At 37.4% G+C, this 17,794-nt stretch overlaps 2 protein-coding genes across 2 annotated transcripts; both read right to left on the bottom strand.

The window, feature by feature from the left end:
- Positions 1 to 3,159: 3,159 nt before the first annotated feature.
- On the bottom strand, positions 3,160 to 13,941 carry LOC112057331 (uncharacterized). The gene is made up of 7 exons (XM_052886135.1): positions 12,997 to 13,941; positions 10,883 to 11,063; positions 10,319 to 10,463; positions 9,298 to 9,409; positions 7,725 to 7,907; positions 4,217 to 4,305; positions 3,160 to 3,210 (listed from the first exon to the last, which is right to left on the bottom strand). The coding sequence occupies exons 1-5, from the start codon at positions 13,121 to 13,123 to the stop codon at positions 7,729 to 7,731; spliced, it is 744 nt and encodes a 247-aa protein (XP_052742095.1). The 5' UTR covers positions 13,124 to 13,941; the 3' UTR covers positions 3,160 to 3,210; positions 4,217 to 4,305; positions 7,725 to 7,728.
- Positions 13,942 to 14,185: 244 nt separating this feature from the next.
- Positions 14,186 to 17,727, bottom strand: LOC128198842 (uncharacterized). Its single transcript, XM_052886125.1, has 2 exons — positions 17,586 to 17,727; positions 14,186 to 17,313 (listed from the first exon to the last, which is right to left on the bottom strand). Exons 1-2 carry the CDS (start codon positions 17,676 to 17,678, stop codon positions 14,962 to 14,964), a joined length of 2,445 nt encoding a protein of 814 aa, XP_052742085.1. The 5' UTR covers positions 17,679 to 17,727; the 3' UTR covers positions 14,186 to 14,961.
- Between the last annotated feature and the right edge of the window lie 67 nt (positions 17,728 to 17,794).

Here is a 17,794-nt window from a genome sequence, read left to right on the forward strand (position 1 = left end):
GGCCCACTACGTACTACGTAAAGGAATATGGAGCTTAGGCCCACCAAACTGCCCCAATGCGGGCAAACTTAGGGTGATATTTGATAATAGGGTTTGCAGTGGCGTGCACAGGTTTTTAACTAGAGAATTCACTATAGATACAAAGGTACAAAGCGGAAAATTCCCATTGCAATACAGGCTCGTAATGAGTTCTCAGGGTAGGCAGGGCATTTTTGTTTTTATGGTATGCAGATTATTGAGGTTTTGACTATTGCACGATCAGGTTAATGATAATAACTGAGCACAAGGCTTAACCTTAGGTACTCACCACCAACTCTACAACTCAGGTTTCAAATTTTGGACTGAAAATTCGCAGAAAGAAAGAAAAGTTATTACATAACCTGACCCAGAACTCGAACCCACATCCCCTCCTGATCCAAAGCCACGCAGGCTAACCACTGGGCGAACGAGGTAATAAAGTACGGTAACCAGTCATCATATTATACCTACTGTATATAACTATATACTCAAAGTGTGTCATCATCATTAACAAACACATATTCGGCTCACTATAAAGCACGAGTCTCTTCTCAGAATGATAGGGGTTAGGCTAATAGTCCACCACGCTGGCCCAATGCGGACTGGCAGACTTCACACACACACCTTTTGAGACACGTAAAATTCCTTAAAACTTACATAATAGTTGTACGTGCATGCCCTGGACCGGATTTGAAACTACGCCCTCCGAATCGAAGGAAAAGGTCATATCCCCTGGGCTATCACGGCTACTAGAAAGTGTATGCCAAACTTCTAATAATTATATTTTTATTATTTAGACCCAAATCCTGAGTAGAGAGATAGATCACAAAGTTACACAACAAGAATCTCGAATATGCTCATATAGATGATGTCACTATCGCTTATGGTAATTTAATCTCCATATACGGCCAAGTCTCGATGAGACAATTTCTACCATAAAAGACTTTCTCGCGGCTTCGCCTGCATAATGATTATCGCGGTTATAGCCTATTATGTCGCGCTTAGGCCAGCTTTTCACTGGGCATGTACAAGATTTCTGTGTATTAGTGTAGACCTAAAGCTTATGTAGCTTACAACAACGAGTATATACTTAATATCTATACCGAGGTAAACTCGTATGGTATCTATACTTATAATAAATCTGTAGAGAGGTCAATTTTGTACATGAAATACATTTCCAAAATAACTATCAGGGGGTGATTAGTGATCGATACTGATGCCAAAATGCAATCTGTAAAATTTTTGTCTGTCTGTATGTTCGTTATAGAAACAAAAAAATACTCGACGGATTTTAACGAAACTTGATACAATTGTTCTTCATACTCCTGGGCAGGTAGTATTCTTTTCATCACGCTACGATCAATAGAAGCAGAGCAAAGAAGGGAAATGTTGGGAAAACACTTTTTAAAATAAACAAGAAAATACTATTGCGACTTATCAATAACATACTATTTTAATGGGGCAATAAAGGGTTTCCGTATCGTTTAGGGTTAGTAGGAGAGAAATTTTGGAGGTCCCAACATGCATCTGCAGTCTCTATAAACGTCTTCGTCTGCGTTCATCAATCAAATTCGACTTTGAATCGCAAGCGCTTGTCAAAATTGCAGCTTGGCTACCACTTAGCGATCTCTTTTTATATTTGTATTAGGAATTTCGTTGGAACGAATAGGTATTGTGGTGAAATGGCTACGACTTTTCTATTCGTTAACGTGTATCGATATCGAACTTTGACCCCCATATATTTTTATGCTTTAGTGAGCGTTTTCGATTGTAGAAAGTCAACATGGTTAGGCCTCCTGTTCAAAGAAAAAGAATATTTAATGAAATTGAAAGGAAAACTAGTCGACCAAAAACTACCATTCAATGTCGGCTTTGGTAGCGAACAACTGCGGAACTCTAATCTGCACGTAGCCCGACTTGGCCTATTTTTTTTACTTACGCTTGACTACAATCATGACTGATGGTCATCAATGATGATCTAAGTTGTAGTGCGCTTGCCTAGATGATGCTTCACTTTAGGTCACTCCTGCCTGAACGGTTTTTAAACTACGAGTATACGCGGGAAACACCAACGCTGGAAAGGTATTCCTCCCACATTTATGCTGTACAAATTAGAAATTTACATGCAAAAAATTCTGTGTAAACTGCCTTGATATTTACTATTTACCTTCGAGGGGGGGTAATAATCCGATTTAATATAGATAAAGTTAATGCCACGAAGCAAAATTTTAGAAGCCCACATAGATCACAGATTAATGATATCCTATGTACGATATTTGGACAGCGCTGGTGGAAATACACCTTATGATCTTACGTCAAAATGACTAATGTGTTTATCAGATTTTTTATTCCCCACTTCCTTCCTTAATAAAAGGTTTTTTATGGGACTTTAACATTATTAAGGTCAATAAGTTAAAAAAGACAAAGGTTTCCGATTTGTGCTTTGCGATTAATGAAGTAGTCCTTAAAAAGGTTGTCAAAAATTAAATTAACTGAAATCTAAATCTTCTATAGGTATAGACCGCCCCCCACCAGGTGGACTGACGACATCAAACGAGTCGCAGGGATTCGCTGGATGCAGGTGGCTCAGTATCGTGATGTTTGGAAGTCCCTACAAAAGGCCTATGTCCTGCAGTGGACGTCCATCGGCTGATATGATGATGATGATGATATAGGTATAGAGTAAATGAAACAATGAAGTCTGAGCGTGTATTTATTCAGTTATGTACATAACAGTTGAGAGCCAATTATTGAGTAGGTACTTCGTTTCAGTGGAGGTGACAGGTGACAGACGGCTAGTAGACGCCAACGAATCCAGGAGACACGAAGCGGTTGAAGCCATCGTATCCGTTCACAACAGTTGGTCCAGCTACGACGGTCTGAAAACAAAGGCCAGCTTGACGTAAATCGATAGATAATTGTAAGATTTTTGGCTGGTGGAAGGCTCCGGCCTTACCGGCAAAGACGTACCGCCATGCGATTTAGCATCATTTACCATCACTTTGATTGCTTCATCCTTTACCATCAGGTGAGATTGTAGTCAAGGGCCAACTTGTAAAGAATAAAAAAAACTGAAGTTAATAACAATGCGTTTCTCACCCTAGAACCGAAAGCGGGAGCGACGTAGCCGGGCCAGTTGAAGAACTGCGGGGCGGCGGTCGCCATGGCGACGAAGCACAGGAAGAAGAACACCTGCAAACACTTTTATGTTAAAACAAAACTTCTATATTCTGGGCCTGTAGCTATGTGGCACGTCGATTCTTTCTACAAACGCTAACGCTTCGAAAAATTTAAAAATGTATGGGAATGACATTCACTATCGACAGGTGATCGTGATCAAATTGTCGATCGGATCTGTCATACCCATACCCATGTCATTTTGTTAGTTTTCGAAGCGTTAGCGTTTGTAGATAGAGAATCGACGTGCCACATGGCTACAGTCCCAGAACCTATTCGAATGACCAACTTCAGCAGCGCTACTTGTATTAAAAATAATGTGTAAGTTTCGAATGTGTCTATCTTTCTCTCCGTCTAACACTTTACTATAAATAGAGAGAGTTGTAAAAACATAATTACACAATAACAGTACTTAGACAGTAGTTAGACTGTATCGTCACTTATCATTAGGTGTGATAGCAGTTAAGGGCTAACTTTCCAAAAAATAAAAAAGTACCTATATAGTAAACGATATTGCAGTATAGGTCTTCATTAAGAGACAGAAGACTACTATAGAAGAGGGCGGATTTGAGCTTAGTCACCATGCTACCCCTCTTCAGAATGGCGGGTTTTAACAATGTTTAACTCTATATTGATCAGATGTTAATAAAAATGACTGGGGCCGACGTCATAACGTACGTACTCCAAGACACAGGGTAAAACCAAATACTCGTACTTATAAGTCTGATAGGTTCTGATTTTCTTTGTAGGAAAAATTAATAACCGATTTTTCACAGAGCCAGGATTTATATAGCAAAATCGACACTTTTATATATAATCAAAGACTTAATTATTATTGCAGTGCAGTAAACTAACAAGAAAAAACAAATTACTAAAGAATACTTATATTTATACAAGATATTAGATTGCTACCAGTAAAGAAATTTTAAATTACTTAGGTATTCATTTACCTATCTATTTCATAGATATTAATAATAATTCTCATAGACAATAAATAGAAAATATTGTAAAGAATACGTACGAGGAATTTCATTTTGATGGGTGGTGGATTAATGTGGGTAGATCTCACTAGAACTGCTCTTAGGCCTTCTGAGTGCAAACTATGCTGATCTGCGGAAGACATATGCATTATATAGTGCCCTAGAAGGTCGCAAACCAGTCCTGCAATAGGTATCCCTAAGCCTAGTGCTTCCTAAGGTCAGACCTATCTGAATACCTAATGAAAATACCTGTCTTCAAGAAAAAAAATATAACTCGTTTTATGGTATCAATAATAATTTATTAGTTCAACTCTAACGACTTAACATATGGTATCGCGATATAATAGTATTCGTGTCATAGCCATAATTTGTTGTATCAAGATATTTTGATACATAGTTCTGTGAAAAAAAACATATAAGTAAAGATAAATATACTATATGTGGAGCCAGAAAGGAAGCTCATGAGAATTAGGACACAAGGTGAGATTCTCGAATGCTAGCGGCAAGAATTGGTTGCAAGTATCTTCGTTTTTTAAGATTGGTATGACAATACCTCGTATCAATAAAACGATGCTCGAATGCAAGTTTGGAAGATGTGTCTCTCGTCTCCTAAAACTATTTTATTATCCTACTCCTACTAATCTTATAAACGCGAAAGTTTGTATGGATGTATGGATGTTTGGATGTATGTTTGTTACTCTTTAACGCCGCTACTACTGAATCGATTTGGCTAAAATTTGGAATAGAAATAAATTTTACTCTGGATTAACACATAGGCTACTTTTTATCCCGAAAAAATCCATGGTTTCCCGAGATTTGCGAAAACTGATGATTTTAATGATATGAATGTTTGTTACTCTTTCACGCCTAGACTACTTAACCGAATTAGCTGAAATTTGGTATTGAAATATATTAGCATGGATTAACACATAGGCTACTTTTTATCCCGGAAAAATCCATGGTTCCCGAGAGATTTGTGAAAAACTAAATTCCACGCGGACGTCCGCTAGTAGATTTATATATTTACTTGATTATACAATATCTCTTTGTTAGCCCATACTCTCTTTATGAGCTAGCTACCTCTATAGCCCAGTAAACATATGATCTCTGCCTTTGATTCCGAGGGCTTACAATTAGGTCCGGTCCAGGGAATGCACCTCCAACTTTTCAGATAAGTGCATTTTTAACCGACTTCAAAAAAAGGAAGTAATTATCTCAATTCGAGTGTTTGTTTTATTTATTGTACTCGAAGACGCCTAAACCGATTTGAATATATATATTATTGTTTGTTTGAAAGGGTATTCTCGTGAGGTTTCATTGTCATCATGTCATTTAACGGCCTCCGTAGCGCAGTGGTATTCGTGGTGGATTTACAAAACGGAGGTCCAGGGTTCGATCCTCGGCTGGGCAGATTGAGATTTCCTTAATTGGTTCAGGTCTGGCTGGTGGGAGGTTTCGGCCGTGGCTAGTTACCACCCTACCGACAAAAACGTACCGCCAAGCGATTTAGCGTTCCGGTACCATGTCGTGTAGAAACCGAAAAGGGGTGTGGATTTTCATCCTCCTCCTAACAAGTTAGCCCGCTTCCATCTTAGATTGCATCATCACTTACCTGGGGATCTGGATTCTAAAGAAATCTAGGAGAACTTTAATCGTAAGAGATTGTTTGGTATTTTTTCATGAAGCACTTTAAAGCTTTAGGTATGTTATTATTACATGGCTTGAATTAATCAAGTATCTTGAATAGATCAGCAAGTAGAACATAATAATTTAAAATTTTAATTTTATTTAGGTGTATTAAAGACTGCATGTCCCATATAGTTTTTTGAATTGAATTTCACACAGACAGAGCAATTAATAATTTCAATATAGATATTGCAAGTTTGCAACAATGTTACCTGATAGGTTGTTCTGGCGTTCACATTGACATGGTTTCCTTTGTCTATGATATGGAAATATTTAAATAAACTAAACTAGATTGAAACGTAGGAGTTCTTTATGACTGATTAACATACACAACACACCCATATAATGTATCTAGTTATTGATAGCAAACTCGTAGTAATTCATTTCCATTTTTGCGCTTTGCTTGTCAACGTCTTAGTAACCCATTTAAACTTTTGCGCGATGCTTGTCAATACGTTGCATTGTAGAACTAATTTATGCTATTACTATAAATCTAGTTTGTACTTTGTTGTCAAGTGCTTACTAGAGACTATTATTACTGGACCACTGCAATCGACTGTATCGACGATATGGTCGATGTGATCGATGATATGGTCGATGTCAAAATGTCCCCAACTGTGTATCGACCATTTTTTGGTGGATTGCGTAGTGTTTTATTTTTTACCTTCTTTTGGTTATTTAGCCCCTTTTGTGTCACATTCTTACTTATATTACACATAGTAAAAAGAACAAGGATGGCAATAGTATAGTAGTGTTTTGTAGAAGTAGTGAGGGACCTCACTACTTCTACAAAACACGTCTTTTGGATATTAAATTATTTACTATAATAATAATACTAATACTAGCTGCGCCCCGTGGTGTCGCACGTATGTGCTCGTCCTGTCCTGTGCTTCCTGGGGTCTTAGCCAAGTGGCAAGTCGATTCTCTTTCTACAAACGAAAACTAACATAAAATCTTTTTAACAAAAAAAATGTAATTGAAGTCGGTTCAATAAGTTTTTTTCAATTTTTTGTTAAAAAGATTTTATGTTAGTTTTCGTTTGTAGACATTATTACATTTTGCTAATCTTGCTAAGTCTCTCTGTCACATTGCATTGTGTACGTACCAATATGACCAATGCATACCTACCTATATGATATAATAAATTATTTCTATCTAAGAAAATTGCAATTACAAATGTCATTATAACAAACAATTATTTACTAAACAGTGATTGTTATTCAATCATCAGAATAACAGTCGTTTTCAATAATGCATCTGTAATACGGTAAGTTGCTTAGCAACATTGTATTTACCAGCTACTTAATAAATAATAGGTATAGACTTTCATCCCTTTCAGTTCAGTTTCAGACGTTCCAGGGGTTGAAAACTGCCATAGAAAAGGAATGGGATGATCCCTCAAAATTTCATAGAGCGATTGATAAACTCTATGCCTAATCATTTAAGAGCTATGGTAGATGCCCATGGAGGCATCACGCGTTATTAAACTAAACCTTTATTTGATAAAACATGTTTTTTATTCAAAAATCAATTGCCTTTCTCAAGGCATATACCACACGACATGGACCGCGTAACTCCATGTAGTGTGGTATTCTGAATTCAAATTTAAAACAATAAGAACGAAAAAGATGGTAAAATGTATCAGGTTTAAAACTGCATCAATAGTTTTTGTTTCAATCTAGCAATCATATTTCGGTAGGGGCCATCAAAACATAAAGTCTAAGGTGGGCCAATAGATATGTCCTGAAGTTTATTTTCGCTACAAAATCTTCTTCCCAAAGATCTGTCCCCACTAAACACGCGGTGACCCAGCTGCAAAATCTATCAACAAAAAAAACCTAATCAAAGTAAAAAGGACCTTACGTAATTAACATATGAGCGGTTTCTCCGTGTCCAGGCGCATGTGTTCGTCGACGTTGGACTCGGCGGGCTCCAAGGCGTCGGCGCGATACACCGCGTTCTCTATCCACACAGCGATGCGGTCAGATATCGCCACCATGAACCGGGCCAGGCGGCCGGAGTGAGAACGAGAGGGTTTCGGCTCTCCTGTACACGAAAATGTCTTCTCATCACCATTGTCATCATCAACTTGACGCAGACGCAAGCCGCAGCTGCTGGCGGTGCCGAGCGGACGCACCAACCTTTTTTTTTTTATTCTTTACAAGTTAGCCCTTGACTACAATCTCACCTGATGGTAAGTGATGATGCAGTCTTAAGATGGAAGCGGGCTAACTTGTTAGGAGGAGGATGAAAATCCACACCCCTTTCGGTTTCTACACGGTATCGTACCGGAATGCTAAATCGCTTGGCGGTACGTCTTTGCCGATAGGGTGGTAACTAGCCACGGCCGAAGCCTCCCACCAGCCAGACCTGGACAAATTAAGAAAATCTCAATCTGCCCAGCCGGGGATCGAACCCAGGACCTCCGTCTTGTATATCCACCGCGCATACCACTGCGCCACGGAGGCCGTCAAACCTACTCAACAAGGCTCCGTTGACGCGCACACTTCGCACTCACAACATCGCTGACAACATAGATTTATTTCATTGTACTTTGTGTGAACTCAAAAAGGCTGCCCAGTGAGCTATTTGTTATATTATCTAGGTAAAATAAGTTTTTGATTTTTTATTGTTTTAGGTTTTGTTACTTGTAAATTGTATATGGCTACACTAGTGAATTGGGGATAACCTGTAATGTTAGAGTAAGTTTGTAAATAAATAAATAAAAACTTCATCGTAAGCTGACGGAGGTCCACTCCTGGTCCTCTTGTAAGGTCTTCTGAACTCTTGTAATATCTACTGGCGGCAAATTTGTAAATCCGCCACTGTTTATAGGTAATAAGTTTAATATGGCATAATTAAGGTCAAGTTCAACGGGAGAAGTATCTACTATAGCCCAATTATTCCTGCTGCGAAACGCATAGTTGCGTTTATTGTTATAAAGTAGGTAGAAGGTGGCTTATGGCTAAAAGTATTAACATCATCATTCAATCATTCATCACCGTCATTTGATAGGCTTAGGATGATAACGTGTGACTCAGTTCAATCAATCAGGGGCCTTAGCCATGTGGCATGATTCTCTTTCTAATAACGCTAACGCTTCGAAAATGAAAAAATGTACGGGAATGACATTCACTATCGACAAGTCACATGATCAAGTTGTCGATCGGATCTGTCATTCTCATAATATTTTGTTATTTTCGAAACGTTAGTGTTTGTAGAAAGAGAATCGACGTGCCACATGGCTATAGGCCCAGATGTAAAACAATAATGACGACTGAACGAGCTCTCCAAGGCAGAAGGATCTAACACCCCGACTATTCAACTCTGAGCTGCTACAAAGATGTTAGAAAACACCAATAATAATTTATAGCACAGCAGTTCACAGCACATAAGATATGGACCAATAAGGCAATTAATAATTGTGCAAGCCAACCTAGTATTTCAGCGACTCTCTCCAACACCACGTCAGCGATACTCCTCAGCCTGTTGGAGACCAGCATCTCCTTCTGACCCTTGGCGATGTAGTCGCACAGCCGATACGCCACCTACCGTCACGTTTAGGTAGGTACATATTAACTAAATTGAACTAATACTATGACATGACACTTGTCTCCGCAGGTACAGTTATAACCATTAATTATAAAAAGATGTCATTGACGTAGGTACGTTACGTGATATCAAATAATAACAATTACTAGAAAATAATTCTAGATACGCCAATGCCAAAGCTTAGGCCCACCACGCTGCCCTAAAACGGGTTGACAGGCTAAGAGTGATAATGTTTGTTTTTAGCCGATCCATGAATCGAAATCGAATCCAGGAACTTGTGACCCGAAACCAAATCAGCTTGTTAATATGTTATAATCGTAGGTACCTATACCTACTCGAAAAATAAAGATCCATCTAAGATCGCCCGAAAGATGCGAAACTATACTTATACTATCGTGTAACTGTAAAATTTCCCATTTACACCCATGAACTGAAAGGCTTCATCCCCGAAAGGGGAGGAAAGAAAATGACCGGGGAACAAGATCCTCCGCGCCTTACCCGGGCAAGGAGGCAAAGTCTCGAGGCCCGTATCACCTACCCGGATTTTTATCTGGAAGGAGAAGACTTGCCCCTACGGTAAAATCTGACTCTTAACACTGATTCAGCTTTGCTTATAACCCTCAGAATACAGAAAATACCAGAAGACACGTTCAGCCGTCACCATAAAGTATACGCATTGTGTCCAAAAGTTATACCTGTACCTATAGCACATTACACAACACAGCATACAAATGACTAATCGCTTGTTCGTGAAATTACACCAAAAAATAGTAATTTCAACGGCTTTATTCCTATACGCGATCACACCTTCTAGAGTTTTCTGTATTCTGACTTATAACCATAGACAATACTTTATTAAATAAAGACTTATAACTCCTTCGCAAACGGGTAAAGTAGGGTTATACTTGTGCACTAAAATCGACGAGCCACTTCTGTCGCTGTCGCAGCTCTCGGGACTGATCAGCCTGCTCCCGGCGACCGATCATGCCACCCGGCCCGACCCAGCGCTTCGACGACTCGCCCAACGCTTGGAAGTATTGCTCCGTTTGTCTAAATAAACATACGTAAAATACATTATATTGCACAAAATTATCTATAAAAAACTCTTTTTAGGAATTTCATAGGAAATCTCGAATACCGCTTGACGTTGGAAAAGATTACCCATCCCAGGCCATGGCTTACCATAACCACCCGGTTATTTTTATCTAAAAAAATTATAACTGTACCTGAAAAAAAGTAAAGTTATCCATACTAATATATCGCGTGGCAAAAAGAAAACCGATTTGACAAATTCGTTCACCAATAGATCTAGCTATCAAGGAGTAACATAGGCTATATTTTATCCCACGAATGGGGCTACGTAGTACGTAGGCTACGTAGGAACTCTGCTAGTAGGAACATGATAAATCGAAAATCCAATCCGTATAGAATAGACTAACCACTAGACCAAAGAGACACTTAAAGCTTACTCAGGACTGAGGAAGTATTCTTCCTCCAACGCGCTTTTGATCTTGTCCCTGCGGTGCTTGGGAAGGATACAACACTTCTCGTCCCATAGACTACGTAGACGGCGAGCGGTCGGTCTGGCTAGCATCTCCGTTCTCTCCATATTACGACGAACACGTGAACCAACCTTCTTTATAGGGGGTTCTGAAAATATCGTATAATTCCAGAAGTTCCATTGTTGACAAAATCTGCTATCAGCAGATAATACCAACAGCTTGAAGGGGCCCTTCTGTATAAAAAATTGTAGGGGGATTTTCTCACAAAACAAACAAAAATGCTTGCTTAAAATAAATATAACAGTGTCTTTTTACCCTTGAAATCTACAATGTTTCCAACTTTTGGGTGCTCGCTAAACTTGAGAAAAAAAGAGATTGCTTTTTTAAGTTTGTCATTTCTGGAGTGAAGCTCTAAACGCAGTATTTTTTGCTTTTTTTCCCAAAAGCTCACCCACATCTTAGGATTTACCACATCTATTTGATTGATAATGTGGATTACTATTATACCTACTAATTTTTGCTTTAACACATAAGGGGCCCCTTTAGTCCGGGGGCCCGTATCGGCGGTAGCTACGTCCCTGGCTTACAGCTGCAAGCAATCTTGAATAAAAGCAGCAATATCATATTTTAATAGCCCAATAAAGTAGCCATGTAGCCATGTGACACATCGATTCCCTTTCTACAAATGCTCCGAAAATTAATAAATGTATAGGAATGACATTCACTATAGACGCGGTCACGCGATCAAGTTGTCGATCGGATCTGTCGTACATACATTTTTTTAGTTTCGAAGCGTTAGCGTTTGTAGAAAGAGAATCGACGTGCCACATGGCTACAGACCCGAAGCCTGAAACCAAGTTACAAATCTCTTTTTACGAACGCTAGCGCACCAAATACTAAATGAAAATAAAGTATATGAGGGTTTTTATTTAGTGTATAGACCAACAACAACAGGTAGTTGGAGATCTTATTCTGTGTTTCTGTGTCAATATGCTGATCAAATATAACCTATGTTAGGGTGCTCCTCATAACATCAGCTATCTGCCAGTGAAAGTATCTCCAAAATCAGTCGAGCCGTTTCAGATTTGCCAGATTTAATCTGGCAAATCAGACGTACAAAATTTTTGACAAATGTTTATGTAGGTATACCTACTTAGCAATTTATTCTCTAATCACTGTTTCCCCGGGGTTCCACTATTTAGCTAGTACCAAAGCCGAGACATTGTAAACCCACTTATAAAATAAACGGGAGGTCCTCTCCAACATAGCAGTAACGCCAAATCAACACCAGCTTCTTCTATTTTCCTTGTCCTCCTAGATTGTCATCTGCTAAGCCTGGTGAAGTTTCACAATCGTGAGATCGGCAGTATCTAGTACATATGCCTCAGACCAATTACCATAGGACATGCCTCTCTAGACGTTACCCCTCTGTCAAAAGTATATGACCACGATCTAACATGTTTATTTATACAAACTGGGTCTATACAATCGATGTTTCATTGTGTTAAAATTACACGTATGTGTATAACGATTTGAGATCATAGTTGTGTGTTCACACAAAGACACAGGATATATTTATTGGTGTTAAATTATTTCGATTTGTGAGTTTATCCTATCCCCTTAAAAAACGACAGACAATTTTGTTGGTGAACTTGATGGTGCTATACAAGTCCAAAGGTAATAAGTAGGTCTGAGAACTACGACTGACTGGCAAATGTATTGCAAATGGCTTTGAATTAACAAAAAAAAATATTTTAAAATTTATTTTTAAAAATATCTGTTTTCTCAAGCCCTTAAAGTTCATATCACGATAACACAAACGAACATTTAAAAAAAATTACTGTCAGTTTGTCCAAACTAAACTCAAACACGGCTTAGCCAATTGTAATGGGACTTCTTGTATTCTGAGTGGGACTTTTACTGGAAAATAGAGATTTAAACACATATGCCCATAACTCCTTTTTATCTTGGACATAAACGTGGTTTCCTGTGGGATTTGTGTAAATTGGAATTTCACGCTGACGAAGTCGTGTCCGCTTGTCAATATGTAGGTAGCCACTTAGAAATAAAAATAGACTCACCAGACTCCCTTCTTATTTTTACATTTTGGTCAGATTTTGCAGAGAGGCTGGTCTTCGAATATTTTTCAGATTTCAGCGTTTCTGTTTCACCCGCCTGATCCCTGCTTTTTCTTCTATTTTTAGGCATGGTTTAATAGTTATATATAAATAATATAACAATTACACGGATAATTTTAATAATTATTGTTAGAAATATGAACCAAAAGCACTGATAAATATAATCTGAAAAAAATTACTCTAACCTCATTGTTATATTTCTGTTGACAGTTTGATAGGTCAAAAATTAATTTAAGTAGTTATTTTTTTAGAAAACCAAGTAAGTACATAACCAAATAGGTTATATTGCATAAACATATAAACAATTTTGACGACCTCTTTGGCGCAGTTGGTAATTGTCATACATACTACTAGAGGTCCTGAGTTCGATTCCCAGCTTTGGTCTGTATGGGATTTAATGTCCTTGGCTAAGGTCTGGTTTGGTGGTAGGTTTCGGCTGTGGCTAGTTACCACCCAACCGGCAAAAACGTACTGCCAAGCCATTTAGCGTTCCGGTACGAGGCCGCATAGAAACCTTAAAGGTTAAAGGTATAAGTACCTCTTCAAAGTAAGCCCGCTTCCATGTTGGACTGCAACGTCACTTAGCATCAGGTGTGAGGTGAGATCGTTGTCAAGAGTTAACTTGGCACAGAATAAAAAAAGTTTGATTACAGTAAAATTAACGTGATGTACCTACCTAGAGATAGAGAATGTCTGATTTTAGGAAAATCTGGTTTACTAGTTAGAGTGAGTGGAAAAATAAAAAGCCCTCGCCATTTTAGGAAATAATTCCTTCTACTCAAAATATGTAAACTCATAATGTGTAACTACAGCCGGCTGAGAAGTACTTGTAGAGCCTTTTAATCCGTTTTTTTTAGAATCAGGCTTTACATACAAAGTAGGTCTTCTTTATCAACCCATTTTAATTTTTTATTGAAAATTTTAGATGAAGATTTCTGCTGTTAGCCTATGTGATCCGAAATCACATAGGCTAACAGCAGGACTATCAAGACAGTTCCAAATATAGGTCTAAAAAATCCTTCGTATCAAGCAAAGGAAATGACTTGAAGACAGAAAAAAACAAAATTACAGCATTCCATTTTATATTTTCAAAAAAAACATGCTTGATATAACAAATTTATTATATAAATTTAAATATTACTGTAGGCATGGTTACAAAAATCGTACTTTCAAATAGGCTACTCGCCTGCTGTACAAAACTAAGATGATTTTTTGCATATAAGGTATCGTAGGCAATTAACGCCCACTTAATTTCAAATCAATATATTATTTAATGAAACAACTGTATTAAAAAACTGCTTAGAAAAATAGTTTTATTGACAAAAAATAAACACAAAAAAGTAATACTTAAGTGCTATAAGTCGTATAAAATTATGTAAACAAAGAATTTTTGAATACCCTGTCATGGGCGTTATTGAGCATACGGTTTTTAGTAACGCCCACATAGTAATTTACAAATTATCTTAATAAACAAAAATATTTTGACTTATAGCCGTACAAAACCAAAAAGTATATTCTGTTGTCTTTTATTAGAAAGAATCATAATTGTCATAAATGACCTACAAATACTACTATATTTAAATTTTGTAACACGTCCAACATATCTCGTATTTTCTATTTAATCATCTTTAACAAAAATATCTCACTTCTAACAAGTTTAATAATTATAGAAAATCAACATATATATATTTTTTTCATTAAAAACAAATTATTAAAAAATGCTTATTGGGCGCTATAAAACGTAGATGGCTAATGACGCCCCAGAACAGTGCGCCAATTAACGCCCAGAATTAAGTACAAAGCTTAATTAATGAGATCAATAATAAACTAATTATATCCTAAGAACTAATCAAAGTACTTATCAGTAATCAGTCTTACAGTCATTTGGAATTGTAGTACGTTTTATATTTATTCGCAATTTGAACAAATTAAATATTCGTCATGTATAGAGAGGCCCACACACTCCTCATGGTACCACTTCATGCAAAATTTACATTGTCTCATGTCCAATTTTGTAGTTTCATGACATGCATAGCAGTACCAGTCTTCCGTATCGTCTTTTTTTTCATTTATCTTTTTCTTATTTTGTTGTTTCTTATCCTTTGTTTTTATTACTTTATTTTTTGATTTAATCTTATCTTTCTTGTTTTTCTCTTTTTTTTTGGTTTTGGTATTCTTTGTTTTATTTTTATCTTCATCGTTTTTGTTAAAGAGATCTTTAGTAATACGTTGACCTTTATAATTGATAGCCTTCTTTCGTGGACGTTTTGTTTTAGTTATAGAGTAATTAGGAGTAGGCAAAAATTCATGAAATTCTGTTTTGTTACTTTGTCTCTTTAAATTGAATAATGGTATATTATCTTCATCTAGTGAACCAGACTCATCATCATCAGAATTTACTGTTTGCTTTTTAGGTGTTGTTTCTCCTTTATTTATGACAGTTAAATTTTCATTTTCTTCTTCTGATAAATAACCATAAACGTCTTCAACTGAATATTTTAACTTATTATGCGATGGCTTGATTATGTAACTATCTATGTCAGACGAGTCAGAGCTGTATTGTCGGCACATAGGTCGTTGCAGACCTGAACAACTGGGAATATCAATATCATTAGAGCTTTCTTTGTTTGCAGGCGCTTCTGGTGGTGCTTCAGGCACATATAGATTTTCAGAAAATATGGATGGTGAAGCACATAAGCTATGGACTGAATCATGAGGTGTATTATTATGCGGAGCTTTTTCCAAATCATTTTCAGAAACATCAGTAGATGAGCTATAATCAACAATACTAGAAATTTTTGCTGCCCTTAATCCTGTTGATTTAGGCAAAACATTCTGAATATTTTGACACTGTTTAGAAGAAATCTCTTTAGGTGGCGTCACAGTCAGGTAATCGTCAGCATCAACATCAATTCTATCAGGAGTCGAGTCCCGCCTGTTTGATGCGTTAAAATCAATATTAGGCTGATTTTCATCAGAGTAAGTGTCAATATTAGAATCAGATTTAGGATTCTGCACTTGTTTGTTTTGATTTTGAGGATATGGAATTTCAGATAAAACTGATGGAGCAAATGCTTCTTCCGGGATTGCTTCAGGGTTATAGGGATACAGACCAGTCGCTTTGAACCCATTCACTATATTTGTATGTGTCATGCATTTGGGCCACACTTGCGAAAATATTTTATTGAAATCGGCTTTGTTTAATGTCCTATCAACTTTGACTGACAAATAATTCATAACAGCTTCATCCCAGTGATGTTCATAGGATTTATTTACCGATTTGTCTAACGGTTGCAGCTCGTGGGTCGTATTTGAAGGAAGGCAATAGAGAACTACGTTATTTTTATCAGCTTCTTCTAGCGCCTCAATTGACAAATGGCACTTTGCACCATCAAAAATTAATAAACATTTATCAGCGACTTTATGTTTTGCCAGGTGTTGAATAAATTCTACAAATAAGTCTGAGGTCATGCTACCCTTCGGTGCCATTCTAACTAGCGTTCCAGCTGGTAGATTTTCTATAAGATCTGGTCTTTGTCTTTGGCCTTTGAAAATTATCATAGCTGGAATCGCCGTACCTATAGCATTCACACACATTGCTATGGTCACATTTTCTGCATGTTCCGGAGCAATGAGATGAACCCTTTTACTCCCTTTTGCTGCCAAAACTGTGTGCTGTTTATGCACAGTTATTCGACATCCTTTCTCGTCCATATTATATAATCTTTCTGGATGTCGCAGTATATCTAATTCATTATATAATTTGCGGATACTTTGAAAATGTTGTTGAACAATAACTTTATTTAATTTTTGTGCACGAGCTGCATTCATCATTTGCGGTTTTCGTTGGCTAATAGATGGATTTCTTTTTAAAAAGGATCGCAACCAGTCGACACCGGCAATCCTTTTCGAACTATTAAAATTATTTTTGATGTCATGTCTCTCGCAAAATAAGAAAGTTTGTTTTCGAATGAATTTAGGTGTTAGTGGAATTCCTATGCTTGCAAATCTTTTTATCCGCGAAACTAAATCTTTTTCTTGATTATTCGTTAAAACAGGCTTTCTGCCCAAACGTTTCATTTCTTCACCCGTTTTTAAATGATCTCTCAAAGTTCTACGCGGAATATTATACCTTGCTGCTGCTGATCGCTGAGTCAAATGTCCTCTTTGCACAGCATTCATGGCAGCTTTCATGGTATCTTCAGTCCACAACTCCCCTCTTTTCTTGCGTGTGGAATTAAATGGTGTCATTTCCCCGATCTGTAAAAAGCAGATCATTATGATACACAAAAAATACCTTGTTTATATACGCCCACAGTATGGACAATAGCGCCCATACAGGCTATTAACGCCCAAACCTGACTTTACGGGGCGTTATTACCCAATTAGTACCTTCTATTATTCTCATATTTTCACACATAATTACAAACAAATCAATGAAATCTTCAATGAAATATGGAATAAAGGTATCTTTAATAAAAGCTAATCACAAAATAAGAAATAGATAGGTAGAAAAATAAACTGAAACTTACCGATTTCTCAGAGTATATTTTATAATAACAGCGTGCACTGTCGGCCTCCTTGCGGTGCGGGTCGCAACTGAGAATAATCGTGGCGTGATCCATGCCGCGCCGCGTCTGAGCGTTCTTATTGGTTTAATCTATGTGTGCGTGAAATGTGTCGTAACTCACGTGACTTTAACTACGATTATTAGCATTCGGGCGTTATTACACATTGGGCG

This window comes from Bicyclus anynana, chromosome 16, assembly GCF_947172395.1.
Source record: "Bicyclus anynana chromosome 16, ilBicAnyn1.1, whole genome shotgun sequence".
Taxonomy (NCBI): Eukaryota; Metazoa; Arthropoda; class Insecta; order Lepidoptera; family Nymphalidae; genus Bicyclus; species Bicyclus anynana.